Source organism: Myxocyprinus asiaticus, chromosome 6, assembly GCF_019703515.2.
Source record: "Myxocyprinus asiaticus isolate MX2 ecotype Aquarium Trade chromosome 6, UBuf_Myxa_2, whole genome shotgun sequence".
Lineage (NCBI taxonomy): Eukaryota > Metazoa > Chordata > Actinopteri > Cypriniformes > Catostomidae > Myxocyprinus > Myxocyprinus asiaticus.
This window is the reverse complement of record NC_059349.1, coordinates 34,686,472-34,711,974: the sequence shown is the minus strand read 5'-3', so window position 1 is coordinate 34,711,974 and position 25,503 is coordinate 34,686,472. Positions and strand designations below refer to the sequence as shown.

The 25,503-nt window shown below is 37.2% G+C and overlaps 1 protein-coding gene across 5 annotated transcripts in view; it reads right to left on the bottom strand.

Moving 5' to 3' along the window:
- slc6a9 (solute carrier family 6 member 9) overlaps nucleotides 1–24,278 on the bottom strand; it is a 101,704-nt gene extending 77,426 nt beyond the window's left edge. Inside the window, exons 1-2 of one of the 5 annotated variants that reach the window (XM_051699953.1) lie at nucleotides 24,215–24,278; nucleotides 728–998 (exon numbers count right to left, since the gene is read on the bottom strand). In XM_051699953.1, the coding sequence (XP_051555913.1) occupies nucleotides 728–757 (30 nt within the window). In that variant the 5' untranslated portion in view covers nucleotides 758–998; nucleotides 24,215–24,278. Of the gene's footprint in view, nucleotides 1–727; nucleotides 999–2,073; nucleotides 2,087–4,061; nucleotides 4,111–23,357; nucleotides 23,540–24,214 lie in introns of those variants that run through there. The other 4 variants (XM_051699951.1, XM_051699954.1, XM_051699955.1 and 1 more) reach the window with 4 other exon arrangements.
- Between the last annotated feature and the right edge of the window lie 1,225 nt (nucleotides 24,279–25,503).

The following is a 25,503-nucleotide window of genomic DNA, read 5'->3' as shown; positions in this document are numbered from 1 at the left end:
GTAGACAGGTTTAAATTCCTTTTTAATCATCGTAATTATTATAATTCATTAATGAAGCAGTGGATTATAGCACACTTTCACAACATGAAATAGTGTACTAATGTGAGGTTAAACAGAATGGCAAGAAAATGTAGGAAGTCTTTTTAATTATACCACATTCATTGTTAAAATGATCCAAGTTTCTTTATATTCTCTTAATCATTAGTGACAGATCTTTTTATGCTTTCAGGACATTTTGTACAAATTTCTTTTGAAAGTCTTTATCATTAAAGCTTAGCAGAAAGACCCTATAAGGAGGTTTAAGCTTTAATCTATAATAACTTTCTTGAAACTCTTACAAGAACTTCTAATGGACACAAACCAAACAGCTTAGTCTAAAAACTCTTTAAAAAACAATTCATTCTTTTTCCTAAACTTTGAGAGGACAATGCTAATTAATCCACTAAAAAGAGGGTTAGACCATAAAAAAACTGTGGCCTGATCCACAATGCTTTGACCTGCTTAAATTTGCAACTGTTTGAGTGGCTTGTGGCTATTTTCAATTGGACTACTCATAAAAAAAACTTGCCAGCTCACATGTAAATCAGAAATGCATATAATACAAGATCAAAATAAATTTACACATAAAATATGGTTAATCTAAAAATACAATAGTGAAAATCTGTTTGGGGGAAAAAGGAAACAACTCTACAAACAACTCAACCAAGTGAAAATCAGAGTGACTCACCAATATGCCAGAAAATTGTTTTTCCTCCATGCTCTTGAAGCTGTCGTCTGTGAGGGTTCTCTTTCCGGAAGGATGCCCGTCCTGGCTGCAGTGTGTCTGTGATCTCTGGGACTCGTCTTGAGTTGCTGGAGTATGTGTCTCAGGCACACACTGCTTCTCTCTCAATCTTTTTTTTTTTTTCTCCCTCTGCTACTTGCTGGTTTGAAATGTTGGGCTGAGGTGGCGTCTCTGCTTTGTGCTAATTCTGTGTTAATCCTGGAACTTTTCTACACTGTGAAAGGAACATGTGACAGCAAGAAGGAGGGTGGATGAGGGTAAAAAAGCAACTATTAGCTCCTAACTGTGTTGTTCTCTCTTTAAATCAATAATTTCATAACTGCTGATAAGCACTAGTAACATTGACCACATGAGTGTACTGAAGATGAAGATAAATAACTACCAAAACGAAGGGCTACGGTACAGACAGGTACAGAACATACACTTGTGTTCTGACACTACTCATACAACACCTTTTAAACTATAATGATATGCCAAATTAATCTATAGGCTCTTGTATTTCTGTGTCAGGGACCATTCACTTTAAATGCATTTTTTTTTTTTTTTTTTTAATAAAATGATTTATTTCTTCTTTAAATTAAAGTCATTAATCCTAATGTCTACAAGTCAGACATGTTAGGAACAACATGAGGGTGAGGAAATTATGACAAAAAAAATCATTTTGTTTAACTATACCTTTAATGTTTAGAGGTTGCACTAGGCGTTTTTTTGTATGTAGTCTCTCACTGATTCTGACTGGAAATTATCTGCTCAGAAGGTCATGTTTGTAATACCTTAAAGGTATAGTTCATCCAAAAATGAAAATTCTCTCAACATTTACTCACCCTCATGCCATCCTAGATGTGTATGACTTTCTTTCTTCTGCAGAATACAAATGAAGATTTTAAGAAGAATATCTCGGCTCTGTAGGTCCATACAGTACAAGTGAATGGTGACCAGACCTTTTAAGTTCCAAAAATCACATAGGGGCAGCGTAAAAGTAATCCATACAACTCCAGTGGTTAAACCAATTTCTTCAGAAGCAATATGATAGGTGTGGGTGAGAAACAGATCAATATTTAAGTCCTTTTTTACTATAAATCTTCAGAATGTGAATGTGGAGATTTATAGTAAAATAAATTACTTAAATATTGATGTTTCTCACCCACAACTATTATATTTCTTCTGAAGATATGGGCTGTTTCTCAATGTGTGTTCTTTTGTGTTCGACTCATTCTGACGTCATCATACACTGCCGAAGTTAAATTCCAATCCTCAAGAACACAAGTATAGATAATGCATAAAATTACCTGGATGTGTTGGTGATAAGGCCAAATATCAAAGATGCATTGGATGGTGACTTCTGGGCAAGAACCCGAAACTACATTGGGAGACAAAGGACATTTACCATTGTATTTTAACCACTATATCATATCAGCGGTTTTACCTCAAGAGTTTCCTGCTGTAAGCTCGTGAAAGTCTAACGGCTCGTGAGAGTTGTCATACTCCATCAATATTTGTTGTTTTGCTGGGCATTATTTTAATATAATAAACACATGGAGGAAACAGGTGTTTATAGACTTTATTACTTTAATGTGTAGTCCTGCAAAACCTCACTGGTGTAATACTGCCAGGAGTTCTCACACTGGCTTCAAATGTGCTGAGATGGTTAATTGCAGTAAGATTGCAGCACATCTCAAAGCTCGCAACAGATGCATTCTACGTCCTCTTGTCCTTCTGAGTTCATTTTTCCAAGGTGGCTTGGCAAGACTGGTCTTCATAAGAATGCAAGTCCGTTCTATGCGTTCTTTGCATTGGGAAACAGCCATAGATTTAACCGCTTGAGTAGTATGGATTACTTTTATGCTGCCTTTACGTGATTTTTGGAGCTTCAAAGGTCTGGTCAACACTAACTTGCATTGTAAGGAACTACAGAGCTGACATATTCTTCTAAAAATGTTCATTTGTGTTCTGCAGAAAAAACAATGGGATGGCATGAGGGGGAGTAAATGGTGAGAGAATTTTCATTTTTGGGTGAACTATCCCTTTAACAAACTCGTAACTTCACACTCAAAGACATACTGTCAGTTTAAGGCAGGGCCAAGACTCAAGTAGCACAACACCAACTGGAGCCTCTTAAATCACTCTCAAGTTGTACTAGTGACCTACTCATCCTGACATGAGCCAACACTGCAGATTGCACATCCTGATTCAAAGTGATTGCTTTCCCAGACAGTCCATCTGAAATTAATAGCATACCTCAGCCTTGATTTATACCACGTCCATGGCCAAGTGAACTTTCACTCATATTTAGGGCAAGTGAACTTTTCAAGTAATTTATTAATGGAATAGTCATAGCAATTAGAAATAATTATATGAACTTAGTGTTGATCAATCTGTTTATTATGAATGTCATGAAAAACGTACAACAAGACTGACAACCTCTTAACGGATCATGTGTACAGTTGTAAAGTTGTAGTTCGGCTACAACTCTGTCGATACAAATATCAAATCACTGGGGGCATTTCGGACAAGAGAACAACAATTTAATCACACGCACAAAAATTGACCTGAATTGGCCCCAGGGCAAGGGTAAAGCATATATACGTTAAGATCAAAGCCCCACTACCTTCCACAAAAGGATGTTTTTATTTATAAAAAGCCACAAGATAAGACATGAGATAAGCAGAGAGTACAAACTCTCTGAACCATTAACCCACCCAAACTCCCCCTTATCAGTATGGTGTTGTCTTGCACCACACATTTGCTGAATGAGTAAGGGGCTACAGTTATCTATGAAAAAATACAAGACACTCTGACTTTACTGTCAAATTTGTAACCACTAGGCACTTCAGCAGCAGAAGCAGAATTTTTGTAGATATGTATGTGAAAATGATTAATAATAGCCCAATAATAATAAATTATAAGAATAATTATTCCCCTAACAGCTGTCTGCATGTCGTTTCTGAAGCCGTTTTCTTTATGTCTAAAATTAAATACTTTGATATTAGAGAAAGAAATTGGAGATAGAAAGTGTCTATTCTGAAATCACTGCTCTGTATGTATGTATGTATGTATATATATATATATGACCCATAAAAGTTTACAAATATTTGTTTTGCTGTCAGCTACCAGCGAAAACCATAAAGACAAACAAACCTGCGTGTCACCAATTAAAGCGAATCAAAGGCTGGATTTTATTTAGGTGGCATCATGTATTAGTTGCATAAAGCGTTCATTCGTATTATTAAATTAAAGCATAATGTCGGCTTTAGAGTTGTAAGATGTGACTACATACCACTGAGTGACTCGAGAGCGAGACCCCCCATACAAGTTGAATGTTTGCGTGGCTCGTGCAGCTGGAGGTATTGGGTCATATGGCGACCGGAAGCTGCCATCGCCACCCGCTACAGCCCGAGAGAGTTGCAACCCCGATTCAGTGCCATTGAACACAACATTATGCAAGGTATTGAATGTTCAATATGGCAAAAATGTCCCTCCTGCAGAGGGCGCTCTGGGGCTGGGAAAGCGTAATCCTCTACTCAGCCTCATTAGAACCTCAAGACGCTTGTCGTCCTTATAAAGACATTTTCCCTTTAAATTTGTTAGTTTAAATCAGGACTCATCACTGTGGAAGGAGGCTTTACCCATATTATAAATTATGTATCATTCTAATCACCATAATAATGGTCATTATCATCAATGACAATATAATCACTATGGAACAGAGATTATAAACGTATAATACTTACTGGTTAATAATGGATTTAGCCTTTTTTTTTTTTTTTTTTTTATTCATTCAAATTAACTACATTATACTAGAACTTTGTTCCATTTTATACAAAAACAAATATTTATTTATTGTGCATCTGTTGTTTATTGAATCTACAATACATGCACCAGTAATTTACTAGAAAACAAATAAACCACAGTGACCAATCAAGGTTTGGTGGCAGCATTAGTGAACCACTAGCTATGGTGGGTCACATGTCTCTTAGCTCCAGTAGATCCATAGGTGAATTACGGACTGGGCCAATGGGACTACCAGGGCTTATCAGCTTTGGAAACAAATGTTTATATATGCTTGAAAATGTGGGCCCCACACCCTATACAATGCCCCTTCAATAGGGCCCTGTGACTATGAGGGCCCCCAACCTTCTCATCCACCTTATTTAGCCAAGCAGAAGTTCCATTGTCATTAAAAGAAGGATAATAATGACAGAATTTAGTGGTGTGGACTTATAAACTATCACACAACCACAGGATATACAGCAGAATAATATGCTAATGTAGGATCATTTTTGGCATCAGCATTTATGTTAAAAGAGTAAGTAGATCATTCACTCGTGGCTGTGTGTTGCATTGACGAGACGATAATAAAACCTGCTTTTTACCGAGAGTGTCTTCATGTAAACCTCCATTCATATGTTTCCGCATAACCTCCGATGATGCCTTTATTTATTTCCAAAGTCGTCATAAGCCATGCTGAATGCCAGAACTGCGTGTCTATTTACTATATAAGCAAGAGAGAATGTTTTCTGACCAGAAAGGACGGAATTATGCGTTTACAATTTTTTTGGCAAGATGAAACAAGATGCAGTTTTGGTGCAATGAAAGTTGAAAAAGCAAAAAAAAACAAAAAACAAAAAAAAAACAAAAACAAAAACAAAAAAAAAGTGCACGCAGAGTCGAGCTGCTTTTTTTTTTTTTTCCAATTGCTTTCAGCTCTCTTTCTTCTGTCTGCTCGTTGTAAAAAGTCTGTGGTAGCCGTGACAGACGGAGCTGAGGAATGTCTTTCTCAGCGCCCTATCTTTCATTCATTAACAGTTCACACAGTCGTCTGCCTGCAACAGTGTACGATGAAACGATGGCAAAGTGTGATAAACAATAAACTACATGCGCTCCAAAACCTATGTGTTTATGAAATGAATAATGATAATAAAATGATGACATATTGCCAGCTTGCAATATAAAGCAGCATATGTTTTACACCAGAAGAGTTCCACTTTCAAGGTTAGGTTGTTAGGTTGAGAAATAAGGTGGGTAGGACACTTTTGCCTTTCCGTGTCTGTCAAGCTGAAATGCATGTATATAAAATATGATAAAACAGACTTTTGAGGTATGTCTCTCAAGCATCATTACATTCTATTCATGCCTACCACAAAAAAAAAAAAAATAAAATAAAATAAAAAATAAAAAGGAAAAACCCTTTGAAAATACTGAAATATAATTTTTATAATATATATTTAAATCATGAACTTATTTTTATATGTATTTTTATACATGCAGGTTGCTCTGTCATTATAAAGATGATCTCATTGTTTTACATTACAAGCAATACTAATCCTATACTATCATTTTAATATAACCTCCTGACTTGTTTTGTGTGCAAAAACAAAAACAATATAATTTATTTTTTATACATACAATTACTAATATATATATATATACAGGTGCATCTCAATAAATTAGAATGTTGTGGAAAAGTTCATTATTTCAGTAATTCAACTCAAATTGTGAAACTCATGTATTAAATAAATTAAATGCACACAGACTGAAGTAGTTTAAGTCTTTGGTTCTTTTAATTGTGATGATTTTGGCTCACATTTAACAAAAACCCACCAATTCACTATCTCAACAAATTAGAATATGGTGACATGCCAATCAGCTAATCAACTCAAAACACCTGCAAAGGTTTCCTGAGCCTTCAAAATGGTCTCTCAGTTTGGTTCACTAGGCTACACAATTATGGGGAAGACTGCTGATCTGACAGTTGTCCAGAAGACAATCATTGACACCCTTCACAAGGAGGGTAAGCCACACACATTCATTGCCAAAGAAGCTGGCTGTTCACAGAGTGCTGTATCCAAGCATGTTAACAGAAAGTTGAGTGGAAGGAAAAAGTGTGGAAGAAAAGATGCACAACCAGCCGAGAGAACCGCATGCTTATGAGGATAGTCAAGCAAAATCGATTCAAGAATTTGGGTGAACTTCACAAGGAATGGACTGAGGCTGGGGTCAAGGCATCAAGAGCCACCACACACAGACGTGTCAAGGAATTTGGCTACAGTTGTCGTATTCCTCTTGTTAAGCCACTCCTGAACCACAGACAACGTCAGAGGCGTCTTACCTGGGCTAAGGAGAAAAAGAACTGGACTGTTGCCCAGTGGTCCAAAGTCCTCTTTTCAGATGAGAGCAAGTTTTGTATTTCATTTGGAAACCAAGGTCCTAGAGTCTGGAGGAAGGGTGGAGAAGCTCATAGCCCAAGTTGCTTGAAGTCCAGTGTTACGTTTCCACAGTCTGTGATGATTTGGGGTGCAATGTCATCTGCTGGTGTTGGTCCATTGTGTTTTTTGAAAACCAAAGTCACTGCACCCATTTACCAAGAAATTTTGGAGCACTTCATGCTTCCTTCTGCTGACCAGCTTTTTAAAGATGCTGATTTCATTTTCCAGCAGGATTTGGCACCTGCCTACACTGCCAAAAGCACCAAAAGTTGGTTAAATGACCATGGTGTTGGTGTGCTTGACTGACCAGCAAACTCACCAGACCTGAACCCCACAGAGAATCTATGGGGTATTGTCAAGAGGAAAATGAGAAACAAGAGACCAAAAAATGCAAATGAGCTGAAGGCCACTGTCAAAGAAACCTGGGCTTCCATACCACCTCAGCAGTGCCACAAACTGATCACCTCCATGCCACGCCGAATTGAGGCAGTAATTAAAGCAAAAGGAGCCCCTACCAAGTATTGAGGACATATACAGTAAACGAATATACTTTCCAGAAGGCCAACAATTCACTAAAAATGTTTTTTTTTAATGGTCTTATGATGTATTCTAATTTATTGAGATAGTGAATTGGTGGGTTTTTGTTAAATGTGAGCCAAAATCATCACAATTAAAAGAACCAAAGACTTAAACTACCTCAGTCTGTGTGCATTGAATTTATTTAATACACAAGTTTCACAATTTGATTTGAATTACTGAAATAAATGAACTTTTCCACGACATTCTAATTTATTGAGATGCACCTGTATATATATATATATATATATATTACACACTAGATGTGCTGACTTGAAATGTCATACATTTATATAGACCAAGGAGAGGAGGTTGTCATGGTTGACATTTGCTATCTCTGAAAAGCCCAGTGAGTCCTCTTAAATTACACCAAGATTTTCTACTGTGGCAAGTTTAAACAAAGAGAAACTTAAACAACAAAAGTCCTTTATAAAAATGAATTGCTAGGTCTCAGTAGGATAATGACCTTTAAAACCTGATGTATCAAATATTATATATACACATAACAATAAATAAAAAAAAATCACAATTTTTTATTTTGTCTAAAGTTTGGAAAACAGCTCCATTTTAAAAATTTATAATTTTATATGTCAGGGTTTACAGGGTTAAGCTTATTCTTTGTATGAAAGGTGCTATCAAACAAAATAGTTTATTATACCATTCATTGTTAACTGCAAGTTTGCCCTAGATAAAAAATAATAAAAAAATAAAAAAATAAAAAAATTAAACTAGATATGTTTGTCAAACAATCTAAGGTTGGCTTGACAAAGCCTTGTCTGAAAATGTGTAATTGTTTTAAAAACTTGAAGTTTTAATCACACTTTAACTTTTTAAAAATGTAAAAAAAAAAAATAAAATAAAAAAAAGTCTGTATTCTCGCAATTTCAATTAGCTAGAATTGCTAATTGCATGAAACTGCAAATACATGTATAATAATGATACACGCTGTCACTGTTTGAAATTTCATGTCAGCTACACGTTTGTACCCCAAAATATTCACAAGATTGGAACATAAAAATGTAAATAGAATTCAATATCTAACAATTACGTGTTTGTATTATGAAAAAAGTGCATTGTATCTTAGCTGTTCGAATGTGACCTGCATGATTTACTTTAGTGGGTGATGGAAAATAATTATTAATGATTTATACCAATACTACTACTTGGTTAACATTAGGTTTATGGAACAGGGCTTTGGGTTTCACCAAACCCATGCATAGATGCTGTAGGAGCCTATTTGTTTAATTCTTCAATATTTCAAGTTTTTGATGAAATTAAAATATTTTATTATGTATGATTGCCTCTTTAAATATTTTCACATTTATAACACATGCTTTGCTACATGCTTGTTTGTTTTTATTTATTATGCAAAATTTGTAAGTATTTACATTGAGTTTACATCGATATGTATTAAAATGTACTCACTTGCTGAACTGCCGTCAGTAGTCTTAAAGAGACAGTGCCTTTTTAGCACTTGTTCTATCAATGTATATAGCACAAATCGTGCATGTAAACAATATACAAGAAATAAAACAGATATATGCAATATAATATATGCAATTCCAAGACATATGGATGACAGAATACATGGAATTCATACATTATTAAAAATCTAAAATGTGACCACAATTATGAAAAACTTATGAAAAAATAAACATTTTAGAATTAATATTTCATAATGTAAGAGACCATTTCTTTCATATGTAAGCAAAATGGTCATTATAACTAAAATATACCTGAAATATAATTGATTATAATCATTCATAATAATCAATATTAAAGATAATGTTAAATGATACAGTCTTTGGTACTCATCTTTTGTTTTGTGTTGATGAAGGGGTACTTCAGCCTTACTGATGGTGCTGTGGGGGTACTTACGGCTATATGTTTAGAGTCCAGAAGAATATTTGCAGGACTGCGTGCTTTAGATTGATGGATTGAACAGAGTTGAACATTTGCCAGAACATTGCGCAAAGTTGTTATCTTATTGAATTTACACTACCGTTCAAAAGTTTGGGGTCACTTGCCTGAAAGTTTCTCATGATCTTAAAAACCTTTTGATCTGAAGGCGTATGCTTAAAGGTTTGAAATTAGTTTTGTAAACAAAAATATAATTGTGTCAACATAATATATTTAATTACAAATCTAAAATTTTATTAAAAAAATAAAAATAAAGTTTTTGAAATGGATGACTTGGACCAAATAATAAAGAAAAGCAGCCACTAAGTGCCAAATATAGATGGGAACTCCTTCAATACTGTTTAAAAAGCATCCCAGGGTGATACCTCAAGAAGTTGGTTGAGAAAATGCCAGGAGTACATTTCTGCAAAATCTAGACAAAGGGTGGCCACTTTGAAGATGCTAAAATATAACACAGTTTTGATTTATTTTGGATTTTGTTTAGTCACAACATAATTCCCATTTTTATTATTCCATAGTTGTGATGACTTCACTATTATTCTAAAATGTGAAAAAAATAAAAAATAAAGAATGAGTAAGTTCTTTATTGTGAACGGTTGTGTAGAGAGAGAGTAAGTTGTTTGCTATAAAGTATCTGCATATAATACCTCAGTGTCAGTAATGGAAGCCTTTTCATGGGAAATCTCTGAATATAAACAGAGAAATGCAGCATTTGTACTCATAAACATTAGGTAAAGTTCACTGTAATGGGAGGCATTGCAATGTTTAGGAGCTGCTTTGTGTTATCTCTGTTGGGTGGAGCTGAGGAGCAGCAGCATATTGTATCATGCTGCCGCAGATGATCAATTGTAATCATGCCTATCCAGACCAAAAGGAGAAACACAACATTGGCATAAACCTTTAAATTTAGCTACTAGTCATTGCCTTTGTGTTCTCACAGACTGTTTATTGTAATATACTGTTACTCAGATTAGTTAGGGATGCTTTGTTTTTGCTTGATTTGGGAATAGCTATTTTGCTTTTGACAGTAGCTTGGTGTGTCTAGGAGTGTGGCATTCACCATAAAAAACAATTTTGGAATTTTACATCCAGTTGAGCCAGTTGGTTGGTATAGTTTTCTAAATATTGTGTTGACTTAAACTGACATCACTGGGTTTTGTACCACACACACTTAAATATTAATCTTATTTTTCCCAACAACAAGTTATTTTTTTGTAATGTAGGACAAACATGCAATTATAACAATAGTATGATAAACTATTGTTCAAACAAAGAATAACCCCTGACAAAACTCTGACATCAAAATGTCAGAACATTTAAAAAAAAAAAAAAAAAAAAAAGTGTATTTTGCTGTTTTTGTGGTCAGTATCCTCCCGAGACATAGCCATTCATTTTTATATAGGACTTTAAGTTTCTCTAAACTCAAACTTGCAACAGTAGTAAATCTTGGTGTATCTTTAGAGAATTCACTGGGATTTTCAGAGGTTCCAAATATTTTATCATATGCTTTTTTTGCACACTAAAACACTGTTTGGAAAAAAAAAAAAAAAAAAAAAAAAAAAAAAGAGAACTTGTATTATTTTCTCTTTATTCTTTAAGAGGTTATAGTAAGATTATGACATTATAGACTAATGTAGAACAATCAGATCATCTTTATAATGACAGAACAGGCTGCACATACATGTCAAAAACACTGTACATGTATCAGTTCACACTTTAAAAATATCTTAAATTATATTTCAGTATTTTCAAAGCTGACAGAAACAGAGAGGCAAAAGGGTCCTATCCACCTTATTTCTCAGTGACCTCTTCCGGTACAAGCCACTATCTACCTATTAGAGCAATACAAAAATACTACATAACGCTACTTTATATCAGGGACTAAAAACAGTTCAGTTCAAGGAATGAAAATGGAAACTGAAAACTAAATTTTTAGCAGATCTTAACCGAAAAACAGAACAATGCGATTTGCAATTGTTCCAGAGTGAAAATGTTATTTTTAAAATGCTGGTAACTGCTTATAACCAGTCAATTTAGTTCTCATTAAACCAAAGGCCAAAATGTTTAGCATAGTGACCACTTCATGATGCCAGAAAAAAAAAAAAAAAAAAAAAAAAAATTTTCCAACATTTGCTTTTGTCCTGATAGAAAATGCTGCACCACACATTTATTTGCCTAACTGCCCATTGTGTATGTCACATTCTGAGAATGAAGACCTTTTTAACAACTATATTTCTCAGTTGTTTCCAAGTCCTCACTGAATTGCCAAACATGATGCAATACAGATTTGATGCTGCTGGGTTTTGATCAAAAGCAACTCTGTAATAAAAATGATACTTAACTGTTAATTAAATGTATGCTTATGATTTCTCTGCTGATGAATCCACCACACCAGAAATAATTTTGGTGAGGCAAGTGACTTTGAGCTTATTTTTCAAGACCAGGTTGTTTGTTTCACTTGAGAGTTCTGGCAACACTGCAATTTGTATTTTACCCACCCCTTAAAGCAGAGTACTGCGATTTTAAAAAGAACGTTATTAACCACTCTTATTTTGTTCTAACTGGAAACCCTTTGGAAAGGAGGCTGCAGAACTTTTGAACCAGAAAGAAAAAAAAAAAGTTCTTGCTCAGAACAAACAGAAATGAAACACTTTGTTTTTAGTCCCCGTTTTATATTGTAGGCTGCTAATATACATACTGTATGTCATTATTATATTTTCATAAACATACTGGTTGGGCACATACAGTTTTACAATTTGCCATCATTTCACACACTGTTGCACAGGCAGATGAAGTAGAGGACAACTATCAATGAATGAGAGGTAATGAGAAGGACAGTCCACAGCTTCATCTCTAGTCAAAACACTCTTACCTGTATAGTAAAGAGACACAGATCTCATTCAGCGTGGCTTATGAAATATCAACTTTGGAAATAAAAGGCATCAGAGGTTATGTAGGTAGGTACATACATTTGAGCACTTTATTAGGACCACCTGTACTTATTCATGCGATTTTGCAATCTGCCAATTGTGGCAGTGCAATGCATAAAATACAGGTCAGGAGCTTCAGTTAATGTTCACCTCAACCATCAGAATCAGCAAAATCACTGATATTACATTTTCTCCCCATTCTGATGGTTGATGAACATTAACTGAAGCTCCTGACCTGTACCTGCCTGATTTTATGCATTGCACTGCCACACAATTGGCCGATTATTAAATAAAAATAAATAACAGCATGAATAAGTGGATGTACAGGTGTTCCTAATAAAGTGGTCGGTGAGTGTATGAATGGAGATTTACATGGAGACATGAGAATACTGCATTGTCACTTGTTAAAGCAGCAGATTTTCTAATCTCTTAATACAACACAGCGAATGTTCTACTTACTCTTAAAGCTTCACTATGTAAGATTGTTTTGGTTACAATTAACAGAAGTTCACTGAGTGACTACAAAATAAAAAAAATCCATGATCAAAACCATGTCCCTGCCTTACCGATTCACTAAATTAAGCCTACAATGATGATTTTTATTTTGAGGGGAATTTGAACTGTCAGGTCGGATTTGGTGTGAAATCTGTGGCATTTGTCAATGCATGTTTGTCATATCCACTTGAATATGTTTTCTGGTAGGGTTGTTGAAGCTTATATTGTTTGTCATGCATTAAAGAATCGAACGTTACTCGTGTACTGATCGCATGTATTTAAGTTTCCGGGGGGGGGGGTTGGGGGTTTCAGTGAAGTTGTTACAGGTTTACAAATATTCATGACTTCCGAGTCTTTTATAACATTGCTGCAGTTTTGAAATTCCCTAATTGTGTGACTAAATATTTCTGCTGCTGTTTTCAGGCAAATTCTCTTTTACCTCAGTCGCAGAATTGCACTGTAGTCACTTTATATTGTCCTTTTAGCATAGTTTCTTTTATTTTTTGAGCCTGATAAAGACCTAATGGTCTAAACGTTGCAAGCAAGTGTAAGCCGATAAAGTATTTGAGCAATAAATCTGTGTACGGACACTTGCCATTTTGTCCTTTTAGCAGATGTTTAAACAGACCTACTGTAGCGAGGACGCTGAGGCAGGAGTGTTAAGATCCATATGCAGTTTTAACAGTATAAAGTAACAAAAAAAAAAAAAAAAAAAAAAAAAAAAAAGGCAGGCAGTGGTTTGGTACACAGGCAAACAGTCCAGAAAGGCAAACCAAGTAAATCCGATAGGCAGAAGGGTAATCCAGTAAACCCACAAAACTCAAACAGGCTGGGAAATACAAGAAACAGGCAGGAGTCAAAACACAGGATGGGTAAATAATGCTCAGAAATATTGACAAGGCAAAACAAGACTTCACACCGAATGCGAGAAAACAGGGGACTTAAATAACCAGAGTTAATGTGAAACAAGTGTGAGTGTAATCAGTCTCACTAGAGGAGAGGATTATGGGAAATGTAGTTAGTGAGATGTTAATACTACCTCTGACGGCGTACAGGAGAGGTAGCAGGCGGCGCAGGTGTAACAGAGCCCCCCCCCCCATGCGCGAACAGCTCTTGACATGAGGTTGTCTGCGTCAGGGTGTACCTCGACCTCTGGGAGTGGGACGATTAGGAAAACTGTGGTAGAATTCAGTGATGAGCAGGGTCTAGAATGTCCTCCGAGTTAATCCAGGAATGCTCCTCAGGGCCATAGCCCTCCCAGTCAACCAGGTATTGAAGCATCCGACCCCGGCGTCGAGAGTCTAGGAGCTTGTGTACCCGAAAAATTTCCCCTCCATCAATGAGGAATGGAAGGGGGTCTCAGGGGTTCTTGCAGGCCCTCCTCTCTGAGGAGTCTCGGGTTTGAGCAGGAAAAAATGAAAGGTGGGGGAAACATGGTAATTAGCAGGGAGCTGAGGTTTGAATGATACAGGATTTGACAAAGAATCTTGAAAGGACCAACATACCTGGGACTTAAAATTCTTGCACGGGAGTCGCAGATGAAGATCTCGGGTAGATAGCCAAACCCATTGTCCAGGAGCATAGTTAGGGCAAGGGCGCCGATGGAGATTGGCCCGTTCACTCTGTTGGCGAATGGCATGCTGTAAGTGGACGTGAGCTTGATCTTAGCCTTGCTGTGCTACATCCAGTCATCAACTGAAAGTACATCAGATGGCTCCCTGGACCAGGGAAAGACTGGGGGTTGAAAACCTAGGATGCAGTTGAAAGGCATGGTTCCTGTAGCTGGTTTGAACATAGTTCCGAGCATATTCTGCCCAGGGCAGGAAATGGCTCCAGTCGTGCTGGTTGACAAAGACCTTATCTGGAGATAAGCGGGAATAGGTGCTTTGTTCTGAGCTTAGGTGATGTCTGCCATTATGTCCCATTGTACGGGAGCGACAATGAGTGTAGGTGGGATAATGGAAGTCACAGGGTTGTTGCCAGTAGTGGACCCATAAATGCAAGACAGGGCGTCGGCTTTGGTGTTCTTGGAGCCAGGTCGAAAGGTGACGGTGAAAGAGCCTGACGAGAATTTAAGCGTTTAGCAGACTGAATGTATTCCAGGTTGCCATGATCCGCGATTACCAGAAAAAGGATGACGAGCTCCCTCTAGTCTCCGCCAATGTCTCCACTCCTCGAAAGCCACCTTCATGGCTAAAATTTCTTGGTTGCCGACATCGTAGTTTCTCTCCGCAGCAGATAACTTGCGCGAGTAGAAGGCACAGGGATGAAGTTTGGTGGGAGATCCTTGTCATTGGGAGTACCGCACCAACTCCTGAGTCAGAGGCATACACTTCCAGCATGAAGGGTCGAGTGGGGTATGGATGGAGAATGGGGGCAGTAGTGAAGTGACATTTGAGGTTATCGAAGGCTTGAGCAGGAGGTGTCCAGTTAAGTTTCTGGGCTTTACCACAGAGCAATGGAGGTGAGTGGGGCAGCCACTGAGCTGAAACCTTGTATGAAATCTGTAGAAGTTGGCAAAACCAGTAGTGGCCACTGCAGCACAGCTTGAACCTTGGAAGAGTCCATGGTGACCCCCACGGGAGAGATGACATATCCCAGAAAAGAGATGGTAGGCTGATGAAACTCACATTTCTCTATCTTGGCATACAGTTGATGTAGGATGAGGCGGTTGAACACCTCTCTGTGTTGAACATGCTCGAGGGAAGAAGAGTATATAAGAATGTCATCCACACACACATAACCCATTTGCCAATGAAATCATGAAATGTCATTTTCAAAGGTTTGGAAGACAGATGGACTATTGGAAAGTCTGAAAGGCATTACCTGGTATTCGTAGTGGCCAGTGTATATAGAAAAGGCAGTCTTCCATTCATCCCCCTCCCAGATGTGGATTAAATTGTAGGCATTACAAAGATCCAGTTTGGTGTAGATCTTGGCATCTCGTAACTGCTCTAACGCTGCTGGTACCAGAGGTATAGGATAGCGATATTTGATGGTGACTGAGTTCAGGCCTTAATAGTCAATGCATGGATGAAGACACCCCATCTTTCTTTCCTACAAAGCAGCAGCAGAAGTGGATGGTCAAATGAATCCTTTTTCAAGAGATTCCAAAATGTACTCCATGGCTTTAGTCTCAGGTTCAGATAAGGGGTATATCCGTCCGCGTGGAGGAAAGGAACCTGGCAGAAGGTCAATGGCACAAGTCACAGGAACGGGGAGGAGGAAGCCGAGTAGCCTTGGCTTTGCTGAATGCCTCCTGGAGATCCGAATAACAATGTGGTAGGATCAAACGCTCCTTTTCAGGGAGGATCGTCGTGGTGCTTACAGGAGGGAGAGAGATGGGTTCAGGAAGGTTGAGGCAAGACTAGAAACAGGAAGCACTCCAATGAGTGATTTGTCCATCTCTCCAGGAGATCTCAGGGTTGTGACATCTCAGCCACGGCAGGCCAAGAACAATCCGTTTCTTAGGACAGTGAGTGACGAAACTGAATTGCCTCATGATGAAAGAGGCAAACTTGAAGATGAATGGGTTGGGTGATTTGTTGAATCTTGCCAGAGCCCAGGGGTCATCCGTCTAGTGCCGAGACATGTAAAGGAGGGACACATGGGACAAAAAGACATGTTAAGACTCGTGGCAAGAGCCAGGTCAATGGAGTTACCTGCAGCCCACGAATCCAAAATGGCAGACAATTGATGTTCAATGTTTTGAACATGAAAAGTTCAAACTATTCAATAAGAATTACATTTGGAAGTTCTGAACTCATGAGTTGGGCAGGCAGCCAGTAAATGTCCCGACTGTCCACAGTAGATACATAATCTCCGAGACGGTACTGTCGTTCCTCGGAGGAGGGAGGGAGAGAGAGAGAGAGAGAGAGAAGACCAACTTGCATGGGCTCATGATGACTGGTTGCAGCAATGTCAGAGTGACGTGACTGTAGAGAATTGACTGGATGACAGGCTTTGATCAGATTATCCAGTCGAATGGCTAGTTTGATGAATTCATCACGAGATCTCCCCGCATCACAACATGCTAGCTCAGACTGAAGATCAGGATTTAACCCCTGATGGAACAACAGCTTCAAAGTGTCCTCCACCCACACAGTTTGCACTGCTAACGTGCAGAGAGATTCAGCAACAGACTTCTTCCCCAATTTTAAACTCAAAAGTTCTTCCAGGTCCTTCCCACCCTCAGAATGCTCAAACTCCCATAAACAAGCTAGGAAGTGAGACAAGGAACCCTTTAAAAGGTCTTCATGACTCCAAATTGCCGTAGCCCAGTCTAATGCTTTTCCTGACAGCAATGATACAATGGATACACGAGCTTCTTCATTGGGATACATTTGAGGTAGTTGAGACAGAAAAAGCTCACACTGTAAGAGAAAACCTCGACACTTACTGGGTGATCCATCAAACTTCGAGGATAAACAACAGTTGCAGAGTGTGTGGTGCTGCAGGCAGAGTTGTTAGTGGAAACCCCCTTCGGAGATACTTGCAGGTTTGGATGCACAGATTTAAAGAGTTCTTCTGTGATTGAGGTGAGCTGCTGATGGTGATTGTTAAGCATGGCTGCTTGCACTGAAACAAGCTTGTGTAACTGTTGGAAAGCTGCTGGATCTAAGTTTGGCGAAGTCTTCTGTAGAGAGGATGCTGAGGCAGGAGTGTTAAGATCCATATGCAGTTTTAATAATAGTATAAATAGTAAAACAAAGTAACAAAAACAACAGAGAAAAAGGCAGGCAGTGGTTCAGTACACAGGCAAACAGTCCAGAAAGGCAAACCAAGTTATTCCGAAGGGTAATCCAGTAAACAGGCAATAAATCCACAAAACTCATAAGTAGGCTGGGAAATACGAGAAACAGGCAGGAGTCAAAACACAGTGAAAACAGGATGGGCAAATAATGCTCAGAAATGTTGACAAGGCAAAACAAGACTTCACACTGAATAGGAGAAAACAGGGAGCTTAAATAACCAGAGTTAATGTGAAACAAGTGTGAGAGTAATCAGTCTGAGCAGAGGATTATGGGAAATGTAGTTCGTGAGATGTTAATACTCAGGGGATGGTGACCTCTGATGGGGTACAGGAGAGGTAGCAGGCGCCACAGGTGTAACACCTACAAAGCCACTACAGGTACAAGGTGGTTCCCCATGAATTTATGCTCATCTCAAGTTGTCTATAATGTAACGATTTCATAGAACAGTAATGTTTATTAATATGTTTAGCATGTACCCATCTCTCTGTTGTAACTTCCTAAAAAATGATTGAAAATGTATTAGTGTAACTGTTATATTGCATATTTCTGCATATTATTTTCATGTTCAATAAAGTATATCATTATTAAATCTTTGTTTTGTGTTTTTATATTACAGCCTTTTATTGTTTGTAGTGCATAGACCTACTATTGTAGTATTACAGTTCACTTGTATTGTGCACTTAGGCTGTAGATTGTAATATATAAATAGAGTGTCTTCAATTGGACTCATACCAGCCACTTCACGAGTTCCACCTCTTAATATGATGTGTAATACAATACAAACATTTGTGTATTGCGTAGTGAATAAAATGCTTTAATAATCATATTAAAATATAATTAAGAGTGTTGTTTATCTTCTTTAAAGTAATATATTGTTTATACATTTTTAAACAAATAACATAATATCAACACGAAAACAGCTCGTCGTGACTCCGCTCTGCAGGTCATCTCCGCATCAAACCATGAGATTCATCTGCCAGAAGAGCAGTGCCTAATCACAACTGACCTAAAGTGTTCCTCCGCAAATAACTTGCAGTTTTATTCTTCAACCGCTAGAGGGCCAAAAGTTGCATAGTGTAGCTTTAATCTAAATTCTGATGTTAGAAAATGATCCTACATTAGCATATTCATCTGCTGTACATCATGTGGTTGTGTGATAGTTTATAAGCCCACACAACTAAAATCTGTCATTATTATCTTTCTAATTATTTACATTGCGGCTAATGACAATTGAACTTTGTCACATTTACCGGAAATACAACCGCTTGCTTACTTTCGCGTTACTAAATAATGTGGATAAGAGGATTTGGGGCCCTCATAGTTACCAGGCCCTATTGTAGGGGCCTTGTATAGGCTGTGGGGCCCATATATATTTAAGCGTATATAAACATTTGTTTCCAAAGCTGATGGCTGCAAGACATTGTCAAGGGCCCCTGGGTACTGGCCCCACTGGCCCGGTCTGTAATTCAACTATGCATGCATGTGATTTTGTTAGGTTCAACATAGCAAAATCCAATTCTTTTCACGTAACCCTTGGAACCTGCTTACGTACCCCCTGGGGTTGGGAATCACTGGTATAGGCTAGTTGTCCACAACAAGTTAGATAATTACTAAAAACTGGACCTCAAAGTTCATAAGAACTTGCCAGGTCTGGTCCAGAGCATTTCTGAAAAACAATTATAGGTTTATATGAAGCATTCTTGATTCTTAAGGGACCATTCGGACAGAACATGTTCTTGAGTTATAACACAGCACTCATGTGCAAGACCCTGAAAAAATTAGTCAAAGACATCAATCTTGCGCAAGGGTTTTGATAATGATACAAAATGCACTGTTTAGGGCAAAGTTACTGTTTTAATTGTGTAATTATTTTTGTACATTATTACTGTTTCATACTTACTAAAGATTTATGACATCATGAGATTAATCAAGATTATTTTAGTCTATGAAAGATACACTGTCAATTTAACACAAAGCAAAAGTTTTCCAGATAATATTTTAATGGTATTGATATGTTTAGGATTTAGTTACATGTTTTATTTATAATATCATGGTTACTACTACTATTATTCTCACAGTAAAATGGGTCTTTTTATACATTAACATTTCTAGCTGCCTATTTATCTTAGAAAGTGGGTACCTGGCAAAAGCATCATCATATTTGGGGGACCTTAGCATCAAAAAGTTTGAAATCCCCTGGTCTAGCACATGCTTGCATAAAACGCTATTAAAAAACAATGCAGAATGACAAAAATGCATTCAGTATGAAAAGACCTTAACACTGTTTCCTCTTGAATTTGAAAGCTCATGCATGACAGCTTTGTACAGAATTATGACAACAACATTCCCCATTTCCAATTAACCAGCAAGGAAATATTGTTCACATAACCATTTAATCCCATCCACTTTACATTGTGGACAAATGGTGGACAGTCTGTCTAGCCAGGAAATTCAATGTTTTGATTTTCGGTCTGATGAAAATGTCTGTGGATGTGAGCACCAATAATTATGAGAAAAAAAAACAAAAAAAGACTATGTTCACATAAACTTTTATAGGGGCTGTACTCTTCATGACAGTAATGCAAAAATCATTATGAGAGTGTATCATTAATGTCCTTATGATAACTGCATCCTGGTTTTCTTTGAAAAGATGTGTGGCTTTTGAAGCCCACTGGCCATAACATTTTTTGACAGACCTTTGGAAAAAATCCAGCCTACTTTGCCATCTTTAATCCCTATACTGCACATTTACAACAATTAAAAACATATCTATATATTCATATGAAAATATTAAGTTGTGGTATTATAATCTCCATGAAATGAAGTTTTGAAATATTTTTTTATTGGATAGTTCACTCACAAATGTAAATGTTGCCATCATTTACTCACACCCATATGACTCACTTTCTTGGGTAGAACACAAAAGGTGATGTTATGCAGATTATTAGGGAGTGAAAGCCACAGTCTCCATTCACTATTATTGCATCTTTGCGAAATATCTGCAAAATTTTGCTTAAAGGTGATGTATGTAATTTTTCCATGTTAAAATAGCTTCTCCTAACCCAGCTTAATGTCAAGTCAACTACAGCATGCCATTTGAAGGCTGATTTTCCCAAAGAAGCGTTAACACTGTGGCACAATGAAAACATTGCTCTGTTTGTTCAAGAATCCTGACCAGCCCAACACAGCAACATTTGCTCAACCAATTGCATGAGACTGAGATGGGAAAATCTGTTTGTCTAAACAATGGTAGTAAGGAAAACACCTGTAGCGTGACCCTAGTGGTGCAGAAATGACAAACTTTATCTTTAATTAGACCCTAATGGCAGATTACAGACCACACGGTGCATCTCAATCAGCTCCCTATTTCGTGAATCAGTTTATCATGACCACAAATTTGGGCACTGGCAAGGGTGTTCATCCACTGAATATTGGGACACTTATGACTCAATCACTTGTGACACAATTACGTGCTTGCGCATTAAAACATAGCCGATATTAATCAACAACATCGCTGTATAAATGACACTGTTGTGCATTTTTGTTGTAGCTATTCAAATGTACAGTGTTATTTTGAAAGCTAAATTACATAAAGAAAGGAGTGTATTTTTAAGTCTTCTAACAATAACATTTAAAAGATTGTTTTCCTTTCATGGTCACTATGGATAGAAGACATTCAAAACAACATCTCTTTCAAAGATAAAATAAGATTTTGTATAGTTTTATACTTGTGCTCGTCTTCTAATGACTTGACAGACTTCAGAATACATGACAGCATTTCAAGTAAGGGAACATAGTGAGCAACAATGCTCCCTGGTTTTTACGGTGCATTCTGGGAATTTTTAGAGATCTAATGTTTCAGTGCACTGGTAATGAAAATGGCCGACCCCCTGATCAGTACCCTGACTACTGAACTAAGGAGCTGATTGAGACGCACCCCACGTATTGTCTGCACTAGAAAACAGATTCAGCCAAAACAGCCCAGAGTGGTTGGATCAACCCATTCAACCCGATCTCATGAAAAGTCGTACATCATTTACGAGTTGGCTATTTCGTATGGTCTCGCACGATGTTGTTCTCATAAACTCGTACGACTTTATCACGTGCAAATTCCCGGATGTCTAATGCGGAAGTGCGAGTTCCGCACACGAGGCGTTAAGGACATACTTATTAATATTATGCCCTAACCCAAGCCCCTTATCTAAACTTAACCAATCAGTAGAGTGTGTAAACATGATAGGAAGCTGTTGTGTGTGACAGAGGCAAGTAGTTGTCGCGTATTAGATGGAAACGATGTCCAGCAACGTCATTGGCTGTAGTGAAAGTCGTAGGAATTCAAACGAGTGCAGTCACACGATATCATACGAATTAGCCAAATTTAGAAAAGTCCACGAATCCTGCCGATTTTGCCGTGAGAGTGTGTTGCCCCATCACATCTTGCAATTAAGCTCCTATAGGTTCATTTATTTTCAAATGAGCAACATAAATTCCATGCCAACTAAATCTTCAATAATGGTTAGTATATAATACAGATGTTTAAAATAGTCTTATTTTAATAATAAAAATCTGTAAAATTATATAACCAAAATATGACACAAAGGCATGTATGATGTTGGCTGAAAGTACAGTAGAGTTCAGATAAAAAATATATACTATTTTGATCAACAAAATTTAAGACATGGATTATATTTCAAAACAATGATTTTAGTTTTTTCTTCTTTTTTTTTTCTTGTAGAACATACCAGACCAACCAAACTGGTCAGTATTTCATAAGAGCCTGAAATAGCAAATCATTCCAACAATCTCACCTATTCCTCTACCTCTAAAATAGCAGTCTCATTTCCGATTATGACAAAATTACAGATATAGCGTATTGTGCGGCATAATCACACGTTTTCATTATATAACTAAATATCTACATTATCTTGAAAAACACTGGAAACATATGCAATTTAAATCATTACAATAAAAGGTTTCATATTATTTCTCTAGTTAACAGTAATGTTTGAAAAAGTATTCAACCCTCACTCAACCAAAGAAATTACTGGAGTAACTCTAGGCATATGCCTATGACTTCAAAACCATCTAATAAAAGTGTGGAACTGTGAAAAGGTATTTTTTTCATTCAAATGTCACTTTGAGTAAATGAAACATGCCATAGGAAAACCAAAAGATGGGTAATAACATTCTCTGACCATTTTGTTTGAGAAAGAGTCTAACAACGGCAGCTGTCAATAATCATTGCAAGTCACTGTGATCAAGTCACCTCATGATGACAGCATTTATGACTTCTGACTTTTAAATGAACAGGTCCTTCATTGAAAAATTATTCAAAGCATGGCTTGTTGTTGTAAAATAATAGGCTACCCAATTATTAAAATGAAACTTGTAGTGAATCAAAGAATACATTTTACAGACTCTAATAAAAAGTAGCCTACATCTCAAACAACTGTATATTTAGACAACTGAAGAGTGACTGACATTTTCCACTCAATCTTTATGTTGCATCAGCATGTCCTTTTTGTGGACTGTCAACACAAGTACTAGGCTGACGAAGTTTGCAAAACAACAACAACAGATTGATTTAATCTTTCATTACTTACATTATGTTTTAGGCCTTGTGAACTTAAGAGATGTTAGGAAAGAAATGCCGAAGTAGAAGGTTACTGTGTTATATAGCTAGTGCTCTTACCATCGGTTGGTCCTTGATGTAATACTGAATGCGGCACTGACAATGCAACTGATTTAGAAGGGTCTGCGTGTCGTACCGGCATTTGGTAATTTTTGAATACGACCTCCTCGTTACATTCTTTGTTAAATGTATGGTATTCAAAGCAAAAGCGGTTCAGACGTAGCTTCGCCACTTCATCAGATACCCTCCCACACTTGAAGACAATGTGGAAGTTACACACAGATAGGTTATTACGGCATTTCAAAACCTCTTCATAACAAGCCAAAGCATGGTGTCAAGCCTCGCAACTGCCAAACAGTATGTTGCCTAACATGCATTAACCAATACAGATTACTACTTAAATAACATCCTTAGATATTTAGGACCAACACGGAAATAATAATAATAATAGAACCAATCAATAGTTTTAGTAATGATAAAGACTCCTGTCAAATCACCTTAAAAATATTACATGAACATATGTGAATGAGCCATAGTAACTAACTAAAACCGGTAGTGATACCGAGCACGTGTGTGGCGGCATGAGTGATACATGTTTCTGCCGGCAGACAATAGACCTGCGATTCAACGATTAGTAGCTAATAAAGGCCGCTAGTAACACCGGGTAGGCTGTACGCTAAAATTATAAGAAAACTGCGAGGGTCTACTTACGCTCTTTTACCTTAAATTATCAATATTTTCCTTTTGAACCTATTCAAATGTGATAGATGTTCAAAGGAGTGAGAGGTGTGGCGGCAAAAATGCCATGTCGCTGTTTTCCATAGCAGCAGCCAGCGTAACCAACGCAATGTATGAGTGTGGAATGAAAGTAGCATGAGAGAAATGAGGACATTTAACGACAGACACACATTCGTTACCTTTTTATTCTGTAAAAGATGCTGGAAGACGACACGCGGATGCATACTGCACACGCGCCATTGCGCAGCCTAGAGGTCAGTTGAACAACTACAGGACCCGTTAAATACATCGGAGACAGTGTTATAGATTGTTTTAATTGTACAAAAATACAGCGAAACACAACACAAGCATCGATGGTAATAATGCATAGATGTTATTTATATTCTAATGATACAGGGAGATGCTAAAGTCTTAAGAAATCCAGTGTCTTAAATGTGTTGGAAAGATCTTGTTTACTTAGTGGTGAAAACCTACAGCTTCCGTACCTCATGTAGGCTACTCTAAAGCCTTAACTTAAATCATTCTAATGCCGCACATACAGTGTGAACATGCACATGATATACATGATATAGCTCATTAAAGCCGTTCCTTGTCCAAACATTCAGAATAACCCTCAGTATTGTTGGTCCTTTATTAATATAAACACCTCAGTCATAGAGTTGAATCGGAATCAGGCTAGCTTCAGTAGAAACCTTTATAATGGTGACACAATCAGGAAAATCAAGCCTATCCTGTATAAATATTGCAGGTAACTTTTCTCATCCACTGATCTCGTCAGCAGCCACTTCTTCTACCCTTCACACCACAAGAACCTGTTTTTCTTGGTTGGACATTTCTGCATTGCACATGCCTACCATGTTCAAACAAAACCTCAAGACTTATTTCTTTGATCAAGACACATCTCTTGTATTGTACTAAAAGTGCCCTGTGCCCTGGCTGCATTTTAATTTAAATATCAATATGCTGTTCATTTGTGTGATGTTTATTGTATTTGTAGTTTTATAGGATCCTTATTAGTATTTAAGGCCTAGCTTATCAATCATTGTGCATCCTCAGCTACATGTATGCTTATTTTCAATTTAACATGATTTGTGCGCTTTATTACAGATTACTTTGATAAGAAAGTGTCTGCCAAGAACAGAGGTAATTGTAAATGATTGCCCACTGTGAAGGGCTTTGGAGTTCTAAAACATGACACATACATTGAAAACCTATCTGCATCATTAATTAGATTATTCAGTAGTAATATAACCGTTTTGAATATTCAGTTATTATTATAAAGGTAACATGGCAAAGGTGATTGCCAGGTGGTTAATGTACATCTCAAAGCATTGTTTTTGGCGTAAAATAATATGTTACGCAATTATTAAAATGAAGGTTACACCAGGAGCACCACTGTCAGATAAAGATGTATGTTGAACTGGTATAAAACACAACCATGCCAATTTCTATTTTACTGTACAGGTGG